The 15302-nt window shown below is 44.4% G+C and overlaps 1 protein-coding gene across 3 annotated transcripts; it reads right to left on the reverse strand.

The window, feature by feature from the left end:
- Positions 1–1928: 1928 nt before the first annotated feature.
- RBBP7 (RB binding protein 7, chromatin remodeling factor) lies at positions 1929–14050 on the reverse strand. 3 transcript variants are annotated; one of them, XM_041119512.1, is made up of 13 exons: positions 13856–14049; positions 13472–13616; positions 11356–11498; positions 10706–10879; positions 10283–10398; positions 9450–9610; positions 8892–9018; positions 8721–8798; positions 8057–8133; positions 7542–7599; positions 6653–6763; positions 4274–4402; positions 1929–2022 (listed from the first exon to the last, which is right to left on the reverse strand). In XM_041119512.1, the coding sequence occupies exons 1-12, from the start codon at positions 13869–13871 to the stop codon at positions 4298–4300; spliced, it is 1311 nt and encodes a 436-aa protein (XP_040975446.1). In that variant the 5' UTR covers positions 13872–14049; the 3' UTR covers positions 1929–2022; positions 4274–4297. The 3 variants fall into 3 exon arrangements, with proteins under 3 accessions (XP_040975446.1, XP_040975445.1, XP_029854969.1); XM_041119511.1 differs by lacking the exon at positions 1929–2022 and adding an exon at positions 2551–3326 and having other exon boundaries at positions 4302–4402; positions 13856–14050; XM_029999109.2 differs by lacking the exons at positions 1929–2022; positions 4274–4402 and adding an exon at positions 5352–5857 and having other exon boundaries at positions 13856–14045.
- Positions 14051–15302: the final 1252 nt, after the last annotated feature.

Consider the following 15302-nt stretch of genomic DNA (forward strand, 5'->3'; position numbering starts at 1 on the left):
AGAAGGATGTATATTCTTCCAACAGCCTAACTCTGTCTCATCTAACTGTGCTAGCTTTCATTGATCTTGCTGACTGGCACCCATCTAGCTTGAGCTTTTAAGTAATTTAAGAATATTGTGCTGCCTCTAAAGACCTTACTTTAATTTCTTTTTAAGCTGTTTGTTATTTTCTAGCTTTGAGGTTGCACACGATTTTGGATTTCTTGCTCAAACAAGGATCTGGGGTGTGCCTATCTTAGGGACTGCGACAGATGAGTCTTGAAGCAGGCCTTCTGCATTATTCAAGACTATGCCAAGCTCCTAAAGCTCTGCTTCAAGAAAGTAATCTCTTACAGCCTCTCTAAATTTAAATACCCTGTTACATCTTGTGATATTTGCTCAAGCTGAGGAGATGAAGTCCCTCATTTTTAGCCTTATTCTAACTACAGCCATGTAATAGATACTCCATACTGATGCAGTTTACTGTCACTTCCACCGAATTTATGTTGTGGTCTTAAGAGTCAAAACAACTACCTCAGTTCTGCCAAGTCCAAGGTACGTTACTGGTATTCAATTCATGTAACTTGTTGGGGTTGCGGTGGTTTGGTTGCTTTTTTCCCCACCACCAGTATTCATATAAAACCATTTGATCTTGGTCATGTTGCCTGTTTTATAAATTGTGCTTATCAAAGCTTTTGCTGGCTGTGACTGTGCTTCTGCTGTTTCCTGCCAGGAGGTTATGACTCTTCTCCTACCTCTTTTCTCCAGGCTGTGGTTTTTATGCAGGCTTGATGTTTAAAGCGGAGAATCCTTGCCTTTTAAAGGGGAAGGGTAGTTACACAACTCTCAAGCACCATTCATAATGCATGTGTGGCCATGCCTGGACTGGGGGAAGGTTTGGGTTTGAAATAAGTCACCCATCTTAAATGGGTAATTTTTCACTTTCTGTTTTGGATTTGTGTGGCAGGGTTTTCTTGTGTAGCAGGGAGGAGCCGCAGGGTGAGAAGCTGCTGGAAGCTCCCCCGGCTCCGAGCCGGACCTGCCTCTGGCCCAGGCCGAGCCCATCAGGGACAGTGGAAACACCTGTGGGAGAGCAGATTTAAGAGGGGAAACCTGCAGGGAGTGGGGGATTGGGATGGGAGAGGAACCCCTCTGTGGGTACTGAGGTCAGTGAGGAAGGCAGGAGGGGATGCCCCTGCAGCCCGTGGTGAGGTGGTAGGCTGTCCCCCCCAGCCATGGAGGGGAGCGGGGGAGCAGATGCCCACCTGCAGTCCGGGGAGAGAGGAGTCCATGCCGGAGCAGGGGGATGGATGCCCCCCAAGATGGCCGGGACTCCATGGGGAAGCCCGCGCTGGAGCAGGCTGGGACTGAAGGACTGCAGCCCGCGGGAGGGACCCATGCTGGGGAGGTTCTCCCCACCTTGGAGAAGTTGGTGGAGGACTGTCTCTGGCGGGGCAGGAACGAGTGCGGAGGAGTCCTCCTCCCCCTGAGGAGGAAGGAGCGGCAGAGACCAGGTATGACGGACTGACCCCATCCCCTGTTCCCCTGCGCCGCCGGGGGGAGGAGGGAGAGAGAACCGGGAGTGGGGCTGAGGCGGGCAGGAGGGAGGGCTGGGGGGAAGGCGTTCCCAGGCCGGGTTTTACTGCTCAGTATCCTTGTTTTGGTTTGATTGGTAGTAAGTTAAATTAATTTTGTTCCTTCCCCAAGTTGAGCCTGTCTTTTGCCCGTGCCCATGAGTGGGGAGTGATCCCTCCCTGTCCTTGTCTTGACCCACGAGCGTTTCTTTACATTTTCTCCTCATCCCACCAGGGCCAGGGTGGGGAGGAGTGAGAGAGCAGTTTCTTGGTGCTGTTACCAGCTGGGCTGAAACCATGACAAATTACGTTATGTAGTTTTTGTTCTGCCTTGCACTTCTGCAAACAGCTAATACAAAAAAGGTACATCTGGGTACTCTGTACCCAGTTCCCTTGAACAGCAAGGTCAGTGGATGGAAAATTTGCTGGGTTTTTCCTCTCCCCAGCATGTACCAACCTGCAGGAATAACTTACAAAGTATGCTCCGTAAGTACACCTAAAATAACTGTTGCTTAATGCAATAAATAAGTATATTGCTGTAGCCATTGTTCAGGTTGACTTATTACTTTTTTTTTTTTTTAAACTTCAATTATATTTATTACTAGCAGCAGTACATAAGCAGTATCGACGTCCTAGGGAGGTTACAAGTTTTTAAAATCAAAATACTAAGGCATGCAGACAAATAGGCTTAAATATGATGACCTTCCAGTGTTTCACAAACATTCCGCTTGGGCAATAAAAAAGAAGTATTTAAAAAAAATGACTTGCAAGTTAAAAACTATAATGGTCCCAGCAGCACGTTCTCACTCAGTAACAAAAAGGTTTAAGTCAACAAGATGTAGGCTAACTCTTAAATTAAATGCTGGCCCTGTGACCTGGCTGTGGGCCTAAGCTGACCTGCAGCTACCTAAATAAGGCTTGTGCAATGTTGCCACTATTGAAGGAAGGTGTGTGTGTGTGTGTACACATATATAGTGAAAGACAATTCAGACTTGGGGAAAAGAAAGCAGCACAGAGCCTGTATTTACTGCAGCACTTTGAACTACAAGTATATTAAAGATAACAAAATTATGCTCTCATTTTGTTCCATAATAAATTATCGCATCCTGCTGCCTTTCAGCTGTACAAGCATGGGTTTGAACGCATCCCTAAGCCCCAGCTCACTCACTCTTTGATCCTGCGCAGTGAAGCGGCAGGGCAGGGTGGGACACTGAAGGTATCCACCAGCGAGTGACTCAGAGCTCCAGCCTTGGTGCTCTTGGCATTTCAGTAAAGGAAATCAAGAACACAGAAAACTACTTATTTTTATTTTAAAAGTTAGACAGGTCTGTACAATAGCATTGTATCAGCACTAAAACTTCTCTTACCAGTGTGCTGCTAATCATATAGGTATGCTTTTGCAATAATTTAACTATCCAGTTAACCAGGGTGCAAAACAAGTTCATTAAAAAAACGGAATGGCTTTAGGCTCTTATGAGTTGAACGAGTGGCAATCTGTCTGGGTCTCGCCAGACACGGCAGCGCTTTGGCAGGCATTCTGCCTTCTGCAGGAGATCCTGTTTCCAACAGGAATGAATTCAGAGCAGCTGAAGTAAAAGTTACAGGGCCAGTCTATAATGAGGGCCTCTAACACCAAGTCACCAGGTTCCTGAGGGGGCCTGACATGTTTCTGGAGCCGGTCAGCAAGCTGGAGACAAACTGCTAGAATGGCAGTTGCATTGGCTGTCTCAGGGCAGATCGCTCCCTTCAGCACCGGACCCCCCCACTGCGTACCTGTTAGTCAAATCAAAACCCCACTTAGAGAACGCATTCGTCTCCACTTCCTAGACATGGCATTTTAGTGTTTTTACACCCATGAACACCAGCTAGACTGCAAGTGGCTGAGCTGTCCTTCAGCAGCTTTGACCTTTCATGCTGTTTAGCACATCCTGTCCAGCTGCTGCCCACCTGCTGAACAACAGCATGTCAGCCTTCCACAGGAATACTCAAGTGCTTTGCACCCACCTGCATCACTTTTAGAGGAACCATTCTGGAAAAAGGTGTGGAAGGAGACATGTCTATGCATGGTGACCCAGGGGGGTCCTGGTAACAGCAGGCAGGACATTAAATAGCCTAAGAGCAATGAGAAGAGAGCTGCAATTAGTAGCTCACCCTTCCTTCCCACTCCCATTTAGTTTGTGAGGCAGTCAGAAGACTTAAGTAAACAACCCCAGCCGTAAGAGAGACACACAAAGCTGAAATCACTGATTATAGGCATGAACTGCACTGTACATGCTGGCGCAAAGCAGCCGGTAGGTCTCCTCGAAGCAAGCGCTGAAGTGCACCAGCAATGGGAGGGGTCATGTAACAGCTCACAGCCCTATCTGCACCAGGAAGAGCCACGACCATGCTCTCTGGGAAGCACTTCTGTTGTTCCAGTGAGTCAGGCCACTGACCTCTTCGTTTCCTACTTTTCAAGAGCTGTGTGTCAAAAGGAAGTGGGACCTGACCAAAAACTGTCCCCAAGTTCAGTATGTTTCATGCTTATAATTTGCTGCCACTTGCAAATTAAATTAGCATCCAGAACATCTAGAGTTCCCCTCAGAATCATTGTGGAGCCCTTCCTGCGAGGCAAGGAAAACTGCTGGCCTGCTTGCACGCACCAAGTCTTTGTCAACAGATGTTGACTCTTCCAGCTGAATGACTGCTAGCCAAACAGTAAACAGGAAAGTTTGCAATACCTGTGCTCCACAGCTTCATTGCCATTACCTCACAGCACCAGCACAGGGATAATCTGCTGTAGACGATGACCAGAGGGGGCATGCTGGAAGGAAGTTGGTCCTCTTGGTGACATACAGGTGAGCACCTTCCTGAGGAACAAAATGCTGATGGTGAACTCCATCCCAGCCAGACCCAGCCCAGGTACCTTAAGATACACAGCTTGAGCCCAGCAGCCCGCTAATTTGCTGTCTTTACTTGAATTTTAACAAGCTATGCATCACAGGAAGTAACACTTTCACCATCAAAACCCACGTTTTCAGTATCAGTCACCTAATCTTCTATTTTTTTCAGCTTGAGCAGAAAGATCAGGACAGCCAACAACTCATTTAATTAAGGCCTGTCTTAAGTAACTAAAAGCTTTAATTTAAACTCAAGTTAGACAACAGCTTAGATTTGTCTGACTGACAGCTCCCAAGGTGATCCATAACTTGTCTGTAGAACCATGATGAAGGGAGATATTTTACTTCTACATAGTCCAAATTCTCCAGCTTTTCAGTCAGCCCAAGGTTTAGAAGCAAACTGTGTGTTTGTCTTCTATTTGTTCAGATAATAATGTATTGTAGACACCTGCCTGATTGCCTCGCACCATTTTCATCAAAAAAAGCTACAGGAGGGCTCTAACTAAACACAGGCAACGCCAATTCACCAAGACCATACTGCCATCTTAGCACCTAAGACAAGAAAAGGTTAAAGGACAGTGCTTCCTCTACTGCTCCAAAAAAAACCAAACACAAAACCAAAACCCAACTCAACAGTTACTTGAGTCTGCTCAAGATTTATACTTGAACTTTACAGGAGTCTGACTGGTCACCTCCGTGTATTCCCCAAACCCCTTTCTATATCCCTTCTGTTTGTGAAGGATCCAAGTTATCTATTCCAAGTTTTTCGCATCAAGACAACTCTCATCTTCCCAAACCTTTAATGGTGGGCTAAGTTATAAACTAAGAACTACACATGTTTATTACCATGCAGAAATTAAATTATATTCAAGCAAGAAGGCACTGACCTCATGTCAATGGACACTAAACACACCAAACATTTTATTTAATAAATTTTATTTATGCAAAGCCAATCCAAAAGTGTTGTGTAAAAGTGAAAAGCTCTTTTTACATATTAATAATTTTTTTTCTGCACACTTTCTGTGTGGGAAGAATGAAGATTTGACTGTTTTATTTACAGGAACCCACTTAGTTTGTTTAAAAATATAGACATAGGTATTAATTCATTTTTATTTTCCCTAAAAGCTAATTGCTGTACAGTATACAATAGCTCAAAGTGCCCAAATAACCAAGGGTATCCCATGACAACTTGACTATAGAAGCTTTTTCTGCCCCATTAAGAATATTCTCATTTTGATGTAATGCTTCTGCCCAGTGCTTGGTTTTGGTTTTTTAGGGGCTTTTTTTTTTTTTAATGTATACAGTAGTCAAATTATATTACTATGTCACACCCGGTATTTCCTTAAGGAAGAAAAGTTATGTTCCTTGACCCTCCAGTTCAGCTGCTGCTATATCTGGTTCTTCATCATTGTAAATGTTTTCTGCCTAAAGACACAAAATAACACATTACAAGTGGCAGGCACAATTGTTTTTAAACAATCTTTTACAATTTATATAGAAAAAACATGATAGTACCAAGAAGACACAGACATCATCCCCTCCTTAAAGGGACCTTCTCCCTGCCTTTTCTTAAAGGGCAGCCAAATTTCAGAGTGTGCACACAGTGGCTAGACTTCAGCAGTTGTCTTCTTGCATTGTTTTATTTCAGCAGCATAACCATTAGCCATTTAACCATTAGCCTTACCATGAACATTTTATCTGGACTTACCTCAACCTCAGTCTGAACACACAAACCAAGTTAAAGAACAGGTATAAAGAACCGAAAACCTGACCTGTGACACACATTTAAGTGTGTTACTTTTTTTTTTTTTTAACTTATCTTATTTATAAGATAACTGATAAAATTCCTGTAATGCAAAATAATATGAACTAACTGGAGAGTTAAAAGGCATCCTGCTTCACAGTGAACATGCAGGGGATGGGGGGAAGAGTAAGTCTTGGCTAGTATTGGATGTAAGTTTGCAACTGCCACATTTATTCTGAATATTAACTAGTACCTAAGACTTGGAGTCAAGAATCAGCTAGCAGGTGTATTCAGGTTGTTTTAGCCTGTTTTCTTTTGAAAGTCTTACTCTCTAACCTAACAGTGTAAGAAGTACAGGGGTTAGACTACTTTCAGTCACTGAAGGCACAAGCTGCCCTAAGAAGAACAAGCCATTTATTTCAAGTTTCATTTATGCAACAGCTTCAGAGCAACTCAGGAGCTGTTGTGACACTCACCATTTGCCATATCTGCATTATGTTGTCCTCCGATACAGAACAGATTACCCAAGGCTCATTAGGATTCCAGCTGAAGTCTGAAATTTTGGCAGTGTGTCCTCCATGAATAAACTGTTAAAAAACCCCACAAGCTTCAGTAAGCCATCTCATCTCTAGAGAGAAGTCTGCTAAAACCCAAGATTCAGAAGTTGAATTCATCATGCTGATGACTACACAAAGAAGAAAAACTTGCTACTAGAGATTCACAATACAGACATGAAGAAGGTGTGGGTGAACCAGCATATTCCGTTCATTGCTTACAGACACGGCTGCAATTGCTGTGACAGCATTTAAGATGACATTTCATATTATTATAGCAACAACTGACTGACATCCTCAAAATAGCACTACTTCACACAAGGTTAGGCTGTGAAATACGGCCATATTTTATATCCATTACCTCATCTAATTATATGAGCACTTACACAGTTACACAGGAAATGGGGAAACCAAACTATAAGCATTTTTGATTGTTTCCTGAGGAAGCAAAAGAAAACATAAGCTTTTTTACATCAGTAAGGTTAGCTATATGGGACCTAATTGGTTTAATGCAAGAGAAACAAATCTGAGGCCTTGGCTTTACACGCATTCAGTTATAAAAACGTACGAACAAGCACATGGCCAAACTGTAAGTATGTTCAATAAGATGTGTAAATCATGTCCAGATGAGCTTTGAAAAAATCACGGCATTCAGAATTGAACAGAAGAAGCCTACTTCAAGTTAGAGCTATGGACTAAAAACTGGGGAGGTGGAAAGATTTAAAAACTGCTGCAGTTTTAGTAGCACAGTCATAAGGCATCATACTGCCATACAGCTTGTCAGCAGATTGAAACCTGAACAAAAGCTTACCAGCAGTTCAGGAGGCCCATCTTCTGCATCCTCTGCAGACTGCTCTTCTCCAATTTTACTGGAAGAAAGTAGTTTATACTTTTTATTAATAATGAAAATTGCATCCTGTATCAGCTTAACTTAACAGTTCCTAGCCTTTCTTTCCAGTATTTGCTTTTGCTATTGGTTTTTCTCACTGTCAAATAATGTAAGCCTCAGGTACAAAACATCGACTGTTTGGCATTATCATTACTGAAATAGAATCTAACTTGTTAAGTGCATGGAGGCAGAAATCACTTATTACTAAAGACAACAGAAAACAATTCTATCAGCAAGAAATCCTCAAAGAGAAGTAACATGAGAATGTTACACACATACTGTGCTGCTTCTACTGTATACTTGAAAGACTAGGTCCGAGTTCAGCAAGCAAGGAGGGCTAGAAAACAGCACAATCATGTCTTCCAAATAAAGTAGGTCTGCAGCCTTTTTTTTAACTGTCTGTTCATATATACTAAAAGAAAGGAAATGCTCTTCACCTCAGATCCCATACATTAAGCCGACGATCAGTACCACTCGAAGCAAGAATTGTTTCGTTATGAGGAGACCAGTGAACCTATTGAAAGAAAACAACTTGACTGGAGCACAGTGACTGATTTCTAATGCATATCCTGTATAACCACCACCTGAGCACTAATTTTCAACAACTAGACTCAATACAAGTTTCTTCCAGCAAAAAGGATGTCCTATTGCTCAAATAGAGAGCTTTCATCTTAACATTTCTCAGATTGAACAGCCAACATTATTTCACTGTTACAGATTTACCATATCATGAAATTTACTTGTCTAAAATTCACTGTTACTTGCACCTATTAAGTAGGCAGAGTTCACAATATTAGATTTGAACCCCAGTCCTCTCCACAGCAGGAGATTTTAGAGAAATCTTCTACCTGTACTGAGGGTAGCTGCAAGCTCCCAGTATCTTTTTAGCAGTAAGTTGTGGACTACTTGCTTCGGAGTCAAGTGGGGAAAGGTAGAAAGTAACTATGTGGTACTGTCTGTACTTGTTGAACCAAAATTCACTATTAATGTTTAACAGACTTTTATTTATTGTGGTCAGTCACCATAGGAAAATTTACACGTTCTTGTCCTAGTCAGTACTCTTATAGATTTTGTTACAGGTTGTGAGAAAAGTTTACCCACCTGAAAAATTTCATCTTTATGAGACTCAAAAGAATGGAGTTTCAATTTTAAATTTCGAAGGTCCCATAGAGCCACCGTCTGAGAGAAGTAACAAGAAATCATTTTTACTATAATGGCTAATGAACTGTCATCTAAAATACTTATAAATTTCAAGTATGCACAAGTAAATACCTTGTCAGCAGAACCAGTTGCTAGAATGAACTCACTGTAAGGGTTGAAGGACAGACAGTTGACCTCGGCTGTATGAGCATCTACAGAATGACTTGGCTTGGACGTAGTATTAGATCTTGTGTCCCAACTGTTGCAATGAAGTGTTTGGGGGAGAGTGAAGGGCAGGGAGGAGAGAGCGAGAGTGAACATAAATTTTCACAGGAGGTTCTTTTTCACTACACTACACATTAGTCTAAGAGACTACATTATTACTAAACCTAAGTCTGAAGCTACAGTTTTTATTCAAAAACCTTTCAGGATTTTGTGTCTGTTGTACATGAGCAGTTCGGACCAGGAAACTGATAAACGTATTAATTACATCTTAATTTTCAAATGATGTGAACATATTAAATGACATGCAGATTTCAGCAATTCTGCAGCATTACTATAGTTGATTGCACTAAAGAGCTACACCATACCATTCCATAATTCACATTTTTTTTTAATCTAAGTGCTCTGGACTGGTACACTGACAGCATACAGCAGGCAGTACCCAGAAACTGCTTAACCCCAACTTACATCATAAGCTTCTGATCATCAGCCACGGATCCAAACAGAGATTCATGAAGCAGATGCCATGCCACATCTTCTACTACTGCAGAATGCCCAGTAAAGATTGCTTTCGCATCAACAATTTTGCCTTCTTTTGGTCCAGCACTTACATCCCATAAACACACAGTCTGTAAATAAGAGTCATATTCTATTGTTATGCAGACTTCAACAGTGTTATCTTAATAAACAAACAAACAAATCACATTCTACGTATAAACAGAGAGATGACATTCCTGCTCCTGAAACAGTTCTTTGTTTTTGAAAAAGAACACTTAATATACCGTAAGTTAGAAGTCAGCTGAGTTAAGTCATCCATTAGCTTTCTTCAAATTCAAGGTTCAAGGATTATTTGTAAGGTCATAAAAGCAATTTACAAAAAGCATCCCTATTTCAGTAGTAAAAGCATTTCACTTTTAAAGCCCACACAGAAATTTGCTAGCTATTAGTCCAACTGATCTTTGAGGGCCTTACTAATTTATGGTCCCAGACCCAAGCCAGTTTAAAGGGTTGTTATACAACAATATCTTCCAGCAGACAACTATAAAAACATTCTGTTCTTACTTCACTGAGAATGTTACAAAGAACTGGTTGTTGATTACAGCCTAAAGCCAACCGACAGCCTTTAGAAATATAATTACAATAGGTGAGAACCTCCCCACATAACAATATACAGCTACACTAACTCAGTTTTTCTCTAATTATCTATTACAGCATAAATTAGGGGGGGTGGTTTGGTTTTTTTTGGGGGGGGGGGGGGGGGATGTTTTTTTTTAAATAGGGGAAAAAAATGTGCTTTTTACATGATCATCTGATGCACTGAGAAGATGTCCACTCAAATTTGAGTTCCATGATAAGCCATAGCCTTCTTTCTGGTGCCCTCTTAATCTAAGGTCAGGATTACACTCTCCACTTGGGTCTGAAAGAGAGGAAATTCCTTCCATTTAGCTACACCTTGCACATCAATCCATAGGAGCATCATTATTCCTAAGAACTTTGTTTCCATTGCAATAATGGTATTTCATACATCAGCCTCATTTGAGAATGCTGCTTCTGTAAAGATTCTCTCATGATACTGAGCATAACCAGGCAGTTAGAAGTCACCAAAGATATGGGCCTTCTGACTTGGATTCCAGAGCCCATCACCTCTCCTCCTAATTGGAGTTAAATACATGTTTACCTTTCGACAAGAGGCATTTTGCTTAACTTCAAGGAGTCTGACCCACCTGGTTTTGAAGGATGTTTAGTGTAGTCAAATACCAACACATCAGCCGACGGTGTTTTTGTAGCAATGATGCAGGGATTCTGCGGCATGTAACGAGCACGGTTTACTTCACCTTCATGGTTAATTTTAATCTCCGTTTCAATTTTGCCAGTCACAGATCCAAAGCCACCAAACTCTACATTTGCCAGAAAAAGGTCAGTTTATCACATCAACTATTTTAAACAGGTTAAACAGCATTTCATGCATCTCCTCCACTCCAAGAAGCAGTAGTAAGCAGCTTATCATAATACAATAAAGATTATGACAGACTAGCACCATGTGGCACAACAGTGTTAACAATAGATATTTTGAATCCTCTATGGTAGAAACTAAAGCTCTGAAAGAGTTTGTATTTGAGGTAGATGGATATCGGTTTTCACCACAACTGACAAAGCTGGCAGAAACACCAGTGGAGATTGTATATCGTGTTACCTAAATTATTCTGAAATAAGAAGTTTCCTCTTTTTAGTCACTATTAATGATCTAGAATTAGTGTGACCTGCTAAGTATATGTCAGCTTTCGTATTTAACAGAAAGTTAGAATGCCTTTAGACAGGACACTTATTAATGCTACTGCTAAAACATAATCTGAAGAATGCACGCACTGCCCACCTCCTTTCTCACTGTCATATTGAGAAGCATCAAACTGATCATCATTGGGAATCTGGACTCTTGCAACAACCAGGTGGTTCTGTTCATCAGATGTGTGCGTTCCCAAAACCAGCCAGTGTAGAGCATAATCCTTTCCTTCTGGCCTGTTTAGAATAATAAATGCATGGAATAAAATTAAGTGCTCTGTTCCAGAAGTTTGATAGCTAGCATCAATAACATTCAAGATCCAAACTTCTCCAGGGAGCTAGAAAAGAGAGACTCACATAAGAGATCCTTTCCTTTGTCACAAGAGACTTGTGCCATAAAGTGAACTAGACTGACATAAACAAGCCAAAGACACAACCAGCAAGGCTAGAGTGACAACGCAAGTCAGTAGCCATTGCCACTCTGGCTTGAAAAGGATAACTACAATTTGCATAGTAGTTAAAGGTGATGCTAATACCTAGTTCTGTCTTTAATTCCCCTAGCAGTTGCACAGTATTGATTTAGAAAACAATCAATATTACTTTCTATAAAACACAAATACTGCGGACAAGCGACAACCTATTTTAGTTACTTCTCATAGAAACTTTTGCCGTTATTATTTCATTTCAGAAGGTCGTTTCTAAACACTGCACAAATCCTAGCTAACTAGAATCAAATTTCTCTTCTGGCGGTTACATGCAACATTTAGACATTTAGTAGTAAGTGAAAGGCTGGAAGGAGAGTGCCATTTATCGCTGAAAGGAAAAATTTTAACAGTCAAACCCAAGCAAATTCTGCATTCTTGAAAGCAACAAACTAATTACGCTGTCTGAATCCAAGCAAACAGGAATCACTGGGGCAATCAAAAACCACCATAGGTATTACTACAGCACTTCCAAGGCATCATCATACATTTTGATGGGGAAAGAAAAATACAAAACAAAACAAAAAACACACAATGCACACGCACTTACTTGCGTCAGGAACAGGTGTCCCATCATGTCAGGTGCCATACAAAGAGACAGTCCTTGCCTTAAATGGCTTACATATTTTGACACTGGATAATTGGAAATACCAGGTTTTAAACTGAATATAAAGTCAATCTGCAAAATACGAGGCAAGCAGAAGTGTTCCTCATCAGGGCTCCACACCCTCACATCCCCACTTCATTTTCTCCATGCCACAACTAGTTAGCTCACATCTCTCAACATCTTCCCCAAACATTCTGGTATACAAAATTAAGTGATCATCTAACAGGCCAAGTATAACATCACATACGTAAGGTGGAATTTTAAAGAGGAAAAAGACCATCCTCTGATTATTGCGTGAACTTCACACACAAGCTATTTTAAAACCTAGCTGTATCCAGTTTACGACAACGTGAGGGACCCAGACCTTGCCCACTACCTCAATGGAGCCCTGAGTGGTTACTGCAACAATTTACCTTCTACAGTAGCTGGCACATGAACGGAATCTACCCCCCTCTTCATAATTCTTTAAGAAATTAACCAGTGAGGCCACAATTTTCAGGGGGAGGAGGAAGAATGGGAAAATTAAAATACATGAAGTCAACAGTGAGCCAGGGACAGAACCAGGATGTGAAGCACCAGTCTTAGAACAACAGCCCCTTAAATAAATCCAGACTTAAAACAAAATCAAGACACAGACACTATGGCTTCTACAGAAGAGTAATCTGTAGTGCATATAAGGAAAAACAGTCTTGAAGAAAAAGCTGGTTTAGTACCTAGATTTCTCTCATCAGAATTAACTATAGAAGTGTTAGGTCTCTTACACATCAATAAATTGGGAAAGATTTATCGCCTCACACCTCACAACATCTTCTGCTAGCCTACGCTACAGTTGTGTAAAGCATCAAGTTGTGACTTTTTTCCCCAAAGCTTCTGCATACCCTAAGGGTTTTGAAAGTTGTAAGCACTATAAAGCACTACAAGCTGACAGAGGAGTCTAACCCAAATTATTCTCATCTTGCACGGTTTTCATCCTCAAGTTACTTAGCAGACGTGGTTAACAGAGATAGAAAGAGCTGCGGAACAAGCAACTGCACACAGTCCCAGCTCCCGCTTTGCAAACTAAGCGAATCAGAGCCCAGTGCCTCCCTGGCACCTCCCAGGTCTCTCTTCCCTTCTCTCACCTGGTCACATCAGGCAACCACTGCACGGTGAGGCTGGGCCACTCCAGAGCGTGTGTCATCACCAGGTCGTACAAGAAGGGGGTGTTTTTCTTCCAGATCTTGTACTCCTCGCTAATGACGCGCTCCTCCACCGTGTCCTCCAGCACTGCGGGAAGGGAGAGGGATGAACCAGGGGCTCGGAACCGGGGTCGCCAGGGGCCGGGGTAGGAGAGGGGGTCCCCAAGCGCCCTCAGGGCCGGCCGGCGGGAGGACAACTGCCGCCGCTACCACCCCCTCGGCAGCTCCCTGGAGAGGAATCCCGGAGCGCCTCAGCCCCGCCACGCCACCCGCGCTCCGGACACACGCGTCCTCACCCCCGGCGAGGGCGAGGAGGGGGTCTCCTACCTTCCTTGCTCGCCATTTTGGGTGTGCGGCTGCGCGCCCACAGGCGAGGCGCGGCGCAGGAAGCAACGGCTAAAGGCGCCAGAGGGGGAAAAGGGAGAAAGGGGGAGAGGAAGGAGAGGAGGAGGTCGGCAGGGGATCGAGGGCGGCCGGTGAGGGCCCCGCCGGTGAGGGCCCAACGCCGCCGCCACCGCCGCCGCCCCGCGCGGGCTTGCCGTCTGCCAACCCGCGCCTCAGCGCCGCCGCGCATGCGCTGCCGGCCGGCCAATGGAGCGGGCGGAAGGGGCGCGAGACGGGGCCGGCGGCGCTCCAATCAGGCGCCACGGCGCGCGCTCCGGTCTCACGCGAGGCGGGGCGGGGCGGGGCGGAGCGGGGCCGCCCTGAGAGACGGGAGCGCGCAGGAGCCGCCAGCACGCGCGGGCGGGAGCAGCGGGAGCCTGTCCTGCTCCGGGAGTGGCAGGCCCGGCCCCGGTATTATGGGGCGGAGCGGAGGAGGCGGAGGAGACGGCAGCGGCGGCGGCGGCAGGCGGCCAGCGGGTGGTGTGCGGCTGGTGTGCGGCTGGTGTGCGGGCTGTGGGGAGGCGGGTCGGGTCGGGCCGGGCCGGCCGCGCTGTGGCCGCCAGGTGGGGCTGTCGGTACGGCAGCGCCGGCCGCGGGGGGCTTCGTGCAGCCGCTTCGTCCCCGCTCAAGGGCGCGACGGGGTAACCCTCCCCCTCCTCCTTCCAGTCAGCTCCGGCCCGGCCGCAGTGCTGAGGCGCGGGATTCGCCGTAGGCGCGTTTGGTTTGACGAGCGCGGTCTGCTTGCCAAAATGCTGCCGTTGCCTCCAAACGGTAGCGGGGCAGGCGGGCGTCAGTGCCGCGCCGCCGCGGGCTTAACGACTCCTTTCCCCGCTCGGGCCGTGCCCCCAGGCGGTGCCCCCCGCGAAGAACGCGGACGGTGTGTGCCGCCGCAAGCCGGCCTGGGAAGCAGTCTCATCAGGCCTGCTGCGGAAGATCGGGGCACCAGAAGGCTGCCCGCGAGTATCGTTTACACTCGTCTTCCTTGCACCGGGATAAAATAAAAATTCGAGATTCTAGAGGTGTTAAATCCCCCGAACACTCAGGAGTGGGTGACGAACAAAAACGTTCTTCTGGCCCTCCTCTTCAAACTACCCTGCGTGTTACTGCTGCTCTAAGGCGGGTTTACCAAACGGGGCACCAGTCATTGCATGTTAGAAGTAGAAATTGAGAAACGGGAGTAGTTTTATTACTACTTAAGTCATTCATTAGTTTTCATGAACAGAACCCAGGGTACATTCAGAAAGGAGGGACAGTGCAAGCAACAAGAGGGAAATGAGAACAAATGACTCGTTCTGCGGAAGTGTCCAAAAAACAAAATGCAAGGTATCCCTTTCCCCCACTCAGAAATTATAATAATTTAGCCATTAAAAGAGGAAAGAACAGCCCGCAT

Source organism: Aquila chrysaetos, chromosome 23 (genome assembly GCF_900496995.4).
Source record: "Aquila chrysaetos chrysaetos chromosome 23, bAquChr1.4, whole genome shotgun sequence".
NCBI classification, from domain to species: domain Eukaryota; kingdom Metazoa; phylum Chordata; class Aves; order Accipitriformes; family Accipitridae; genus Aquila; species Aquila chrysaetos.